The sequence below is a fragment of the Phalaenopsis equestris genome, unplaced genomic scaffold, assembly GCF_001263595.1.
Source record: "Phalaenopsis equestris unplaced genomic scaffold, ASM126359v1 Scaffold000053, whole genome shotgun sequence".
Classification (NCBI taxonomy): domain Eukaryota; kingdom Viridiplantae; phylum Streptophyta; class Magnoliopsida; order Asparagales; family Orchidaceae; genus Phalaenopsis; species Phalaenopsis equestris.
The window spans coordinates 941,302-954,100 of NW_018164495.1; the positions used below are offsets into that span (position 1 = coordinate 941,302).

General features: G+C 35.3%; 1 protein-coding gene across 6 annotated transcripts in view; it reads left to right on the top strand.

Annotated features, from left to right (window-relative positions):
• Positions 1 to 9,294: 9,294 nt before the first annotated feature.
• LOC110019178 (GMP synthase [glutamine-hydrolyzing]) overlaps positions 9,295 to 12,799 on the top strand; it is a 13,886-nt gene continuing 10,381 nt past the window's right edge. For all 6 annotated transcript variants that reach the window (XR_002293434.1, XM_020716757.1, XM_020716759.1 and 3 more), the window contains exons 1-5: positions 9,295 to 10,045; positions 11,090 to 11,340; positions 11,434 to 11,809; positions 11,969 to 12,100; positions 12,180 to 12,355. Coding sequence is in view for 5 of the 6 variants with exons in the window: in XM_020716757.1 (XP_020572416.1) it covers positions 9,476 to 10,045; positions 11,090 to 11,340; positions 11,434 to 11,809; positions 11,969 to 12,100; positions 12,180 to 12,355 (1,505 nt within the window). In the remaining variant the exon portion in view is untranslated. The remainder of the gene's footprint in view (positions 10,046 to 11,089; positions 11,341 to 11,433; positions 11,810 to 11,968; positions 12,101 to 12,179; positions 12,356 to 12,799) is intronic.

The following is a 12,799-nucleotide window of genomic DNA, read 5'->3' on the forward strand; positions in this document are numbered from 1 at the left end:
AAGTACTAAGATCCACGTATGCTGATTGTGGAATGTATAAATTGCAGATTGCATTGCTTGTCTCCAAGGAAAATGCTGAATAGCTTCATGAAAGTTAGATGTTCATGTTCGGTGAAGATAGAGTGTTGTAGGTTTAAAATCTGCTTAGGTTTGAGAGATCTAGTTTTAGTTTGTGCAACCATTGGATGTTTGATGGGTGCGGCAAGTTTTGTGGAGGTGGTAAAGATTCTAGAAGTGATGTGTTGGAGTTTAGGAGTGGAGAAGGGCTGAGTAGAATTGGAGTAGGGGCCAACTAAGGGAGTGCTGAGAGGTTGAGGTTCGGTAAGATAGATGTGTTGAAGCTGATAGGTAGGGACTAAGAAGCAATGTGAGAGGTAATTGAGAAGATATTAGTGGTGAGGGATTTATTTGTTGGGGAGAGTGTTTATAGGGAGAATGGAGTTCGTTGAATGTAACATGCCAGGAGATAATGGTTTTTCCGGTTTAAAGATGAAGTCATTTATAGCCTTTGAAATTTTTAGGATATCCTATAAATACACTTTGCTCAGAACCGCATGATCTTAATGTCTCATATGCTGGTAGATGTTTGTAGAGGAGTTGGTAAGGGGAAGTATTTTGAGTGCTGGGGGATGGTATATGGTTGATTAAATATACGGCTGTATGTATGGTGTTGGGCCAAAATTTGAGGGGTAGATTAGAAACTGCAAATAAAGTTCTTGTGGTTTCAAGGATGTGATGTGTTCTCTTTTCTTTCGACAATGCCATTTCGAAGTGGTGTGTAAGGGCATGAATATTGATGAATTATGCCTTGTGTTGTCAAGAATTTATCAAATTTGTGGTCCTTATATTCTACTCCACTGTAGGATCTTAGAATTTTGATACGAGTGTTAGATTGTTTTTCAACTTGATGATGGAATTTAATAAAGTGAGTTAGAGTTTCAGATTTATGAATTATGGGAAACACCCATGTATTTTGAGTTTCGTCATCCACAAAAATGACATAAAACTGATTTCCTTGATTAAAAATATATGGGAATGGCCCCCATACATTTGTATGAATAAGTTCACAAAGAAGATATATTTGATTGATAGAAGGTATAAAAGGTAATCTATGTTGTTTAGCTGTAGTACATGAACTGCAAAAAGAAGGAAAACTAGGGATTTGACAATGAGGATTCTGAGTAGCAATGGTTTGGAATGCATTGTTGTTGGGATGACCGAGTCAATGATGCCATATGTCTGTGGAGGTAGTTCTTGTGAACATGGCTTGCTTGCAAATGAGGATGAGATAAAGTCCATCACGATAGGGACTTTGTAGGAGTGTTTAATGAGTTATGTGATCCTTGATTTGGTAGTCAAAGGCATCAAGCACAACAATACAATTGTTGCCAAAATCAAGTTGTGAAATGGAAAAGAGATTATGGGTAATTTGGAGAGTATGAAAGAATTTTGATAAAGAAAGCTTATGAGTGGGAGTGGGGAGGATTCCTTGGCCACTGTTTTGGATAGATAAGACATTTCCATCTCCAACAAACATTTACCTTGCTCTTGATAGGTTTTTCGGTACTATCGATTCCTGAGGTAGGCTATCAAATGATTTGATGCTCTGGAGACAAGGTATCATTTCTGATTAGAGGTGGGTGAAGTAATAAGTGTCTTATGCTCAACTGATTGCTTAGGCTGATAGTTGAGGTTCAAACGATGCCAAAATTGAGGTTCAAGAAGAACACATTGTTGGATTTGGGAGATTTTTTATTACCTTCTCTTGTATTTCTATAGGACTGATTGTCGTGGCTCCTTCTTCTGTAATTGTTGCGAACACGTCCTCTTTGAGAGTATAGAGCCATGTGGTTTTTAGGTTGAGTTACTTTACTGAGATTATCACTAGCGATATTGACGTCTTTGCTGTGAAGGAGAGAGTGAGATCTTCAAGCCTGATTGGCAATAAGGAGGTTCTGGTTGCAGTTTTAGAAAATTTATAAGGTGGAGGTAATCCCTTAAGAATGTAAAGGATAATATCTTCGGTATCAATCAAAGATCCCGATGCCATGATGTTGTCCGCTAATTCTATGATTTTGGTAAGGTATTTTGACATTCTTTGATTTTTCATTGTCACATTGTGGAGTTTGTTCTTTAGCTTGATTATTCAAGACTGATTAGTTGCTTGTAAATGCTTCATAAGCGCTTCCCAAATATCTTTGCAACTGTACAAATTGATTACATATGGTAGTATGGTAGCTGATACGGTGGAATGCGCCTCTCACAATTATTCTTCTGCCTCCACCATCGTATCTGATCATCGCCAGGTTGTTGATGCCACCCGCACTCTAACACGGAGCAACAAGCTCGCCGCTATGACCTATGTGATAAACAGTGACTTACGTGGTCCTCGACTTTTGTAGCTCCCGAATCCGGCCTCCGCGGCGTATGGACTTCGTCGCCGCGCACCACTATGACCCATGTGACCAACGATGGCCTACGAGGTCCCAAGCTTATGTAGGTCCCGACTTCAGCCCTTGCAGCTGCGAATGTCGTCACAACTCACTACCACGACCTATGTGACCAACAACGACCTGCATGGTCTCCAACTTCTGCATCTCCCGAATTTGACCCCGCGACCTATAGACGTCATCACAGTTCACCACTGGCCTATGTAACCAACAATGGCTTATGTGGCCTATAGCTTCCACAACTCTCTACTATAGTCTCTATGGATGATCGACGCCCCTGAAGCAACCATCTATAACCCACATGACCAACTCTTACCATGACTTTTCACTACAACCTTCATGAAGAACTAGCACCACGACCACCATCTACACTATTCACGACGGACTACTGCTCCATAGCAATCAACTATAGCCCTTGTAGCTTGTTGTCGCCTCAAACTATTGTTGTACATTTGCAATAATCATCTTTATAACTCCATCTTACCTGATGCAGGAGAAAGTTGACTTTTGTACTCACTATTCCTGGTGGATTATTTCAAATGGGTCAGACTCCATGATTTTTTTCTCTTTTCCAGGGTTTTTCGCATAAAAATCGAGGTGTCTCCTACTGCTTACTACTTCTCTTTAATTACCTGAGTGAACGCTAGATTTTCATGCGATGATGTTATGATGATAAACAATCACTCTACTATTAGAGACTTTCGACACACATCATCTTTAAAAATAAGACCAAAATAAAAATAAAAAGTATTTTTGATAAAAAAAATACGCCCTTCTAAGCCGACCAATTTAGCTGAGTTCTAAATACAGTACAAGCTCCGACATTTGATGACACCCATAACCATCAACATTCATACATACTTATATACATAACACTTAAATCTGAATTAACATCACATAAAAATACACTCCCATTATTTTTTGAAAGCGAAATATACATTAAAAAAAAAAAAAAAACTAGAACACCAACATATTATAAGCGTAAATATCAATCTTTGAGTAAATACTTAAAAAAATTATGTGGAATGCGGCTCTAACAATAATTCCTTCCAGCGCGCGCACGAGAGAAGTTATGATCCGGGGTCCATTAAAGTAGGGGTGTAAACGAACCGAACACGAACGAACAAAGCTTGTGTTTGTGTTCGGTTCGTTTAAAATTTAGTTTGTTTGAAATAAGCTCGTGTTCGTTTCTTAACGAACGAGCCGAACACGAACCGAACACGAGCTGTTCGCGAACGACGAGCCAGTTTGACATCCCTAATATTAATATATAAAAATAATATTATATATTAATTATATAACTTATATTATATAAATATACAATATCTATATTAGTATATTACTACTATAGTATATTAATATATTATTATTATTATTTTATTATATATTATAATTTATAAAATTTAATGTTTTAAAATATAATAAATTTTTTATATATAATTATTTTATATTATTTTATATTTCAAACAATAACGATTCGAACACGAACGAACGCATCATTGTTCGTGTTTGGTTCGTTTAACTAACCGAACGAAAAAAATTTGTTCGCGTTTGTCTCGTTTACTTATCGAACGAATCGAACACGAACTCATTGACGAACCGAACACGAACTGTTCGCGAACAACAAGCTTTTTTGACAGCCCTACATTAAAGGCCGGGTGGGGCGCGAAGCTATCGCCATCGCATCTAATGGCTTGCACAAACAGCCAAGCTCCCGGTCGTTGCTGAGTCCGCATCTGTCTAAATTAAGCGCTCTTATTCTCCTCCTCCACCTCCTCGTCCTTCTCCTGTCCCCAAATTTATAGCCCTCTTCTTCATCAGTGTTTGGTCCAGAAAGCTAATGCAACTTTCTGTCAATCTCACAACGATGACGTCTCTGAAGAAAATTTGCCCTGAATGTCTGAAGATGGATTCGTTGGAATACTACTCGGATGTGGGGAGATTTAGCACATATTATGTGTTAAAAAGAAAAGCTTTTTTTAATGAGAAACTAGTTTAGTCCATATTGTTCCGATTCAATTTTTAGTTTGTAGAAGAAGATTTTTTATATTGATTATGAGGCAAAGCAATATTTCATAACAAAGTATTAAAATTTATATCTAAATTTAAATATGACTTTTGATTTTACATAAATTAGAGTTGAGATGTTGTATAGAGGTAAGAGACTGGTCTTTGTATTGATTAAATTATTATTCTCCTTTTAAAAAAACTTCCTCTCTTAATAGTAATTCTCAATAAATGTTGTCAGCAAGTACTATCTTGTATACAATTCCATATAGTTACATTTAGTATATCATTCATTATTGACATTTTTAATTGCTTTCTTTTTTTTACTACTTGCCAATCATGACAATGACTGTAATCATGTAGGTAACTATTGTTCAACGATTGCACGTGAAACCCAAATTTAATATTTTTACAAGTGTTTTCCATTGGGCTTGGCATTAGAGTCATCAATTTCTAACAAACAAATCCTCGATGTCATCATCATTGTTGGTGTAATCATCATCATATTCTTTCTCAAAGTTAATATTATCGCAGCTTGTCTTCATCAACTCGACCACTTAGCTCCCAATTAAGATCACTTCTAATAATCACCTATCACAACAAGCTCAAGTAAAAATTCTTCTTTAATGATACACCATTCTTGGCTTCATCATTGGTAGAATCATTCAACCTTTCTTCACCAACAGTCAATGAGCTCTCAAAAGTCCTTACCTAAATCATATCACTTGGGGCGAATTCTTGGTGCACTCCATATATGAACCTAGGGCTATCCAAAAGTGTTGTTGTTTGTGAACAACTCGTGTTTGACTCGGTAAGTAGTTCACGTTAGATTCGTTTGTTAAACAAGCAAGCCGAACATGAACATTTTTTTTTTAGTTCAAAAGATGAACAAAACACAAATAAGAAGTCGTTCAATTGTTTTCGGTTCGTTTTGGTTCGAAATAAATAAATAATTGAAAATAATATAATTATAATATTTTATATTAAAATTTATGATATATATAATAAAAAAAACCTTAAAATTTAATTTTCATTAAACTATTATTAAAAAAATTATTCTATATTATCTGAAGTTTATCTCAACCCTTGGATGAGTTGGATCAATCTAGAACCCTAAGTAAATTTATCCCTAATTTATAAGTCACAAGTCACCATATAAGTAATGAGCATAAGTGTGTAAACCCTAACTCTCGATTCCAAATTCAATCGTTCTTTTCTTTTTGGTGATTCTCTTCCGAGGTCGAGAGGCTAGAGGTCACACAAGGTCGAAGGCTGAGGGGCAAACAAGAGTACGAGGCCACGACCGCGAGACTTCAAGATCTTCTTTCTTTCATTTCCATCTCGAGAGACGTATTTTCATTTTGTTGTCATTCTGAGGGAAGAAAAGTCTTGTAGCTGCTAGGGTTTCTCACTTTCCTTGGTTTGCCTTCTTCTAATTAATATTTTTCTATTCAATTATGTGGTCTGTGAGATTGGAGGTTAGGCATCATTGGTAATAGGTCTTTTCTTTTTTCATGGCTAGTCATTTAGAGAGGGCTATTTTCATTTATGCTTTCTTTATTATTTTCAGTGGTACTTTCTTTTTTAGGATTTTTTACATTCTTCAGCTTTTGGCTTCTAAGTTTTAATGATTTTATATTTTAGATATTATGCTACATTTTTTGTTTCCTTAAATGTGTCGCTTTCTTAATTCTTGATTTCTTTCCACATTCTTTCAAGGTTCAATGAGACAATGATTGAATTATTTTATGTTATGCAAGTTGTTAACCTTCTGATGCTTCTGCTTCGTATTCTATGGTTTTTTAGAAATGAAATTCCATGCATGCTCTAATTTTTCTCATTTACATACATACCATATTTCTGAGGTTACTACTGTAATTTTGATTTAGATACATCTTATTATAAAAATGTGACATTTATTTGATCGTATCTAATGACACATAAATTATTGATGATACTAAACTTGATCCCAAAATCAAGAGGATCCTTATTACCTTATTAAAGGTTTATAACAGGGGTTGATTCATTAGCAAATGTTATTTTGTTAGCTAACAATAATGATTTGGTTTTTTTTTGTTTGTATCTGTAAATAATAATTATATAAGCATTATTTCAGCCCTGTTTACAAGGATCAAAATGGGCGATATCAAATAATTCTTCACTGCCCTCGTATCTTCAAGTCTCATCACACCTAGGTGGCCAACATTATCACTAATTACTTGCAATACTCTTTGCTTATTAAATTTCTTGAAGCCTAACTATCTCTATGTTAAGACCTCCAAATTCAACTTTTTTCCTTGCATGTAAGTTTTGTACTCAATACGTCTCTCCCACATATTCCTTTTTAGACACCTACACCTACCATATATAATCACCACTAGGCAGTCTTTAGCATAAAGTTTTTCCAACCACAATACCTTTTTAATTTTAGCTTCACACCCATAATCACATATCTAACTCATCTCTCACTTCCTAATTTCTTGGCACCTTTTTTATGTGAACACTTAATTGTTGCTCTCTAGACTAACCACATATCTATTTTAAAAATAACAATTTTTCTTCTTAAGCGATACCACCAAGGTTCACTTCCTCCATCAATTTCTCAATCTCCACTAGCATGCATCATATGGTCGCATGATTTAAATACAACATACTCAAGTTTATCCTAAATCTTCCCTCTATACTTCCACTAAAAAAACTATACCACTGTCCCTTGATCCTAACACAACAAAATAAACCATAAAAATCCCAATTGAAAGATACCAAGTGTAACAAAATGAATTCCTTTTGTTGAACAACATATAAAATCTTTTTCTATTTCAACCTCATCATGACATGAAAAAGTGTAAAATGTATTCACAATAAGCACATCTTAAGAAGTTGTTTAGCTCATTGTAAAGCTCATCTCACTTTAAATGATTTTCAATAACATCCCATGATTAATTATGGCTAAATCTTAAACTTAAACATCAAATCCACAACTACATGTGTTGTCATTTGCTCAACATCTTTTAATAATATACAGTTCACGACTTGGATGTTGAATTCCATTTCTCTTGTGTATCTCTCTGAGAGAAGTTTAAACCTCAACCACAAAATTTGTTGATGACCAAACCACTTGTGAATTTTATCACTCCCTCAACATCCTCAAAAAAGCACCCAACGACTGGCTTGCTAATTGAATACGCTTATTCTATTTTTGAAGTTCATGCCATCAAAGCCATCTAACTCTCATATCTTAATGCAGAGCTCTTATCAAAGGTTATTTGATGCTCAGTGCTCATGACTAATTAAGTACTTGTGCAATCAATTAGTGCTATTACATCATGCCTCACAAAACTTATATCTCTTTGTTTACATATTCCTCTCAATCTTAATAAAATAAAAGATATTAGATAATGAAATCAAGAGATCAAGAATCCACACCGCCATCATCATTAGGTTTTTTTTCTATATTAATCTTCTCCTTTCTATCACAATAACTACAAATATATTGCTTCTCACAAAAATAATGACCACTAATTAAGATCATAAAACTAATATATATATATATATCTATGTGTGTGTGTGTGTGTGAGAGAGAGAGAGATGTGAGAGAGAGAGAGAGAGAGAGAGAGATTTAGGTGGTACAAATGTAAAAAAAGTAAAATTTTGGTGTTAGATATGGAAGTATGTATTGATTAGTTGGTATTATCGAAATGCAACAAAAAAAAATGATAAAAAAGGTAGCCAACACTAGGGGTGTAAACGAACCGAACACGAACGAACAAAGCTTGTTCGTTCGTGTTCGGTTCGTTTGAAATTTAGTTTGTTTGAAATAAGCTCGTGTTTGAAATTGTTTGTGAAGTCGTTGTTTGTGTTCGTTTCTTAACGAACGAGCTGAACAAGAGCTGTTCTCGAACGACGAGCCATTTTGACATCCCTAATATTAATATATATAAATAATATATTATATTAACTATATAACTTATGTTTTATAAATATATAATATCTATGTCAGTATATTATTAATATATTATTATTTTTAATTTATTATATATTATAATTTATAAAATTTAATTTTTCAAAATATCATAAATTATATATTATAATTATTTTATATTATTTTATATTTCGAATTATAACGATTCGAACACGAACGAATGGATCACTGTTTGTGTTTGGTTCGTTTACCAACCGAACGAAAAAAATTTGTTCACGTTCGTCTTGTTTACTCATCGAACGAACTGTACACGAACTCATTGATGAACCGAACACAAACTATTCGCGAACAACGAGTACACTGGCCCATGTTTATATTTTGCATAGGAATTGGATGGTCTGCAAGTAAATACCCAAACAAAATAAAATAAAATAAAAGGAAGAGAGTCCCAAAAGGAAATTAAAAAAAATTCTGACAACCTTAGAGTAGTTTAAGAACAAGCTCACATAATTTGTGTGAAAATTTTAGTTTGAGAGCTTAGTTACATTTAATTCAAGCTAAAATTGAGCAAACAAATGATTAAATTTGCGTTACTACGAACAGATCAAATAATTTCAAGCCGAACATGAGCAGACTCATTACGAGCCTAAGTTGAACACGAGTTGATTTCCAACATGCATTAGCTATGCTTGAATTACTTTTTATCAGAGCATTTTAAAAATTAAAATAAAGAATTTAGATGATATAAATAAATAAAAAAAAGAAAATTTAGAGGTTATGAATATAAATACATGATTGGGTGGTATGTATGTAAATGTCGTTACCATGGTTTGAAACCTGCTCTGATGGGCCGATTGATCGGGCAGGATTTTTCTGCTTCCTTTTGGATGATTTTTTTTTTTTTAAATCTGGAATTAAACAAAACAAGAGATTCGAATGATTTTGTCGAATCTCTAAAAATTGATACTCTAGCTCGAATCTGTAGTAAGATCTAAGTCCGATATTGGGGTCCGCTCCGGGTCATCACCGTGAAGGGTTTATCTCCACCTCCGCAAGGAAGCTGTAAACCCTAACCCTAACTCTCCTTCATCCAGCAATGGCAAGCTCAATTTTATCAGACATGTCTTCATTCGGCGGCGCAAAGCCGGTCCTTATCCTGGACTTCGGTTCTCAATACACACACCTCATAACCCGCCGGATTCGCCAACTTTCCATCTTTACGGTCTGCATCACAGGCACCTCTCCTATCCACGCGATTGCTGCTTTGAATCCCTGCGTCGTTATTCTTTCCGGCGGGCCCAATTCCGTCCACTGCGATGACGCTCCATCGTTCCCCGACGGTTTTCTGCAATACGCCGAGGAAAACGGTGTACCCGTGCTTGGGATATGTTATGGGATGCAGCTTCTCGTTCAGAAGCTCGGAGGAAAGGTTGCCAATGGAGAGAAGCACGAGTATGGCAAGATGGTGATTACTGTGGTCAAGGAGGAAAGCGAATTTTTTGGTCCAGATGTTGCCGGTGAGAATCAGATAGTGTGGATGAGCCATGGGGATGAGGCGCTGAGGTTGCCAGAAGGCTTCAAAATTGTAGCCCGAAGTCTGCAGGGATCCGTGGCTGCAATTGAGAATCCGTCGAAGAAGTTCTATGGGCTACAGTTCCATCCTGAGGTCATTCTTTAGAAACCCTTGGAATAATCTGTCTTTGCTATTCTCTACGATTTAGGGTGCTATTTTTTTTCTTCTGTTAGTATTTTGGGGGTATTTACATAATATATTAAGCAATTGTCGTGTTTTTAATAAACTGTTTACTAATAACTTCTTACAAAGAAAAGTTTTTACTAACTTCATTTGAGATGCTGTTCATGCTGAACATGCGATGACGTAATCATGAACATTGTATTTATTATGCGTGTGCATAGGGATATATGTAAAGGTGGATTTTTTAATCCTAATTTCGGTGCAGGTAGAAAGTACTATAATTCTTTTGAATGCAGAAAGGCGAGCAAGGGAGAAGAAAGTTGCACTTAATATCACCTGAAGTTAGATATAAAGAACCTTATATCAATTCCTCCCTTGTTTTATTTGGTCCTTATATGTTGGTAGAATAGTGGACTTTTTTTTTTTTTGGGGATAAATAAAATGCATCAATTTTCTATCAACAGTCCATTTTGAAGCTTTCTTTGATATCTTGTACAACATTAATGATCTACTTCTAAAGAAAAGCTGTCTTTACATCACTTAATTAGACAGTGCTCTGACTCTAGAAAGTATGTTTATGCCTAAGGCTATTGTGTAATTTTATATGTAATGAACTTCTAAAATGTTGCGGTGAATCACTTTGAAACTTTGAGTGGCTTCTCTTTTTTTTTTTTTCGTTTACTGCATGTGAGAAACGTTCTTATTGACTGCAAGGAAGATGTTAGTTTATTTTTTAAACCGATCCGTTTGGTCATTGATAGCATTTAATTTTTATGTTCTGTTATTTAAAATTATGAAATTTTAATGAGCACCACTGTCAGTATTGTCTAAAAGATACATGTGTAGCTGGATGCTTTTGAATTTCATTAATGAATGTAGTTTAGAGCTGTGACATTGCCTGGAATTGTGTAATTTCAATATTCTTTTTCTATGTTTGACATTAAGGTTTACTAGCTGCTAGCTTTATTTTCTTTCCTTTTTTATTTATGTATGCTCTTTTGCATCTTTATTTAGGTCACCCATTCCCCCAAGGGAATGGAATTTTTGCGGCATTTTTTAATCGATGTCTGTGGTGTACCTACTGACTGGAATATGGAGGATGTCCTCGAAGAACAAGTCAAACATGTGAGAAGTATGGTAGGACCTGATGAACATGTAATCTGTGGTTTATCAGGCGGAGTAGATTCAACTGTTGCTGCCGTGCTTGTTCACAAAGCCATTGGTGACAGACTTCATTGTCTTTTTGTTGACAATGGTCTATTAAGGCATGTCTCAATTTTTATGGAAATAAAACCAAATCTTTGTATGTATTCCGACTTGAATTATTTGAATGCTGATTATAATTGATATTTATTTAGGTATAAGGAGAGAGAGCGGGTTATGTCCAGTTTTCAAAATGAGCTGCATTTGCCAGTTACTTGCATCGATGCATCGGAAAATTTTCTCGGTAGACTTAAAGGTGTAAAAGATCCAGAAAGGAAAAGAAAAATCATTGGAGAAGAGTTCATACGTGTTTTTGAAGATTTTGCTCCAAAGGTTGGAAAGGAAGTGGGAAGAAGTCCTTCTTTCTTGGTTCAAGGAACTCTTTATCCGGATGTGATTGAGTCATGCCCACCCCCTGGAAGTGGAAGGAATCACTCCCACACAATTAAGAGCCATCATAACGTTGGGGGACTTCCAGAGAGAATGAATTTGAAGCTGATTGAACCTCTTAAGCTCCTTTTCAAAGATGAGGTTTTTTCGTGCAATCCCAAAAATTTTCTCCGCCTGAATGCTTATGCTTCTATTTACTATTTGTAGAATTTGAATAAATCCATCATTTCTCTTTAAATTAGCGAAGCATATGTTTGTGACCTTTGTGTTTTTTTTTTTTTTTTTTTTTTTTCCTTCAAGGTTCGACGATTAGGAAAATTCTTGAATATTCCTGATTCTTTCTTAAAGAGACATCCTTTCCCAGGACCTGGACTTGCTGTTCGGATATTGGGTGATGTTACAGAAGGAAATGCCTTGAACATTTTGCGTGAGGTTTGCACGCCTTATTCATATTTTTAAGTTTGTTTAGTTGTTATCTTGTACTTTATATTTGCATTGAATGTTGTATTAGGTGGATGAGATATTCATTCAAGCAATTAAAGATGCTGGCCTTTATGATATAATATGGCAAGCTTTTGCAGTCTTTTTACCTGTGCGGACAGTTGGGGTACAAGGTGACCAAAGAACGCATGCCAATGCTGTTGTTCTAAGAGCAATTACGAGTGAGGATGGAATGACTGCAGACTGGTGAGTTGCATCTTTTAAGTAGATGTTGACTCTTTTTCTTTAAGCTATCATGACTAGCGTAGTTCATGTTAAGCTTTAATGCCTGCCCAGTTGATGCCTAAACTATATAAGAAAAAGTACTAAATTTTGTTACTTAAATAAAAAAATCTCAAATTTTAGGATTGGCAATTGCTCACCTTGGACATAATTCGATTCTGCCCCTGTTTAAAGGTTTGATGTAATGGATTTTGAGGAGAGAAAGACAGTGAGTGGGAAAAAGAGTGTTTTGATGTTTAGTGTGTGCTAGCAAACTTTTACCCAAAACACTATCATTCAAATACTGAAATTATTTACTTGGTACGACAACAGTGGAGCTTTGTTTCACTCCATGAACCTAAACTAGATATCCTTTATATTAAAGTGTCTCCCATGCTGTCGGTCAACTTTTTCTCGATTAGATTTATT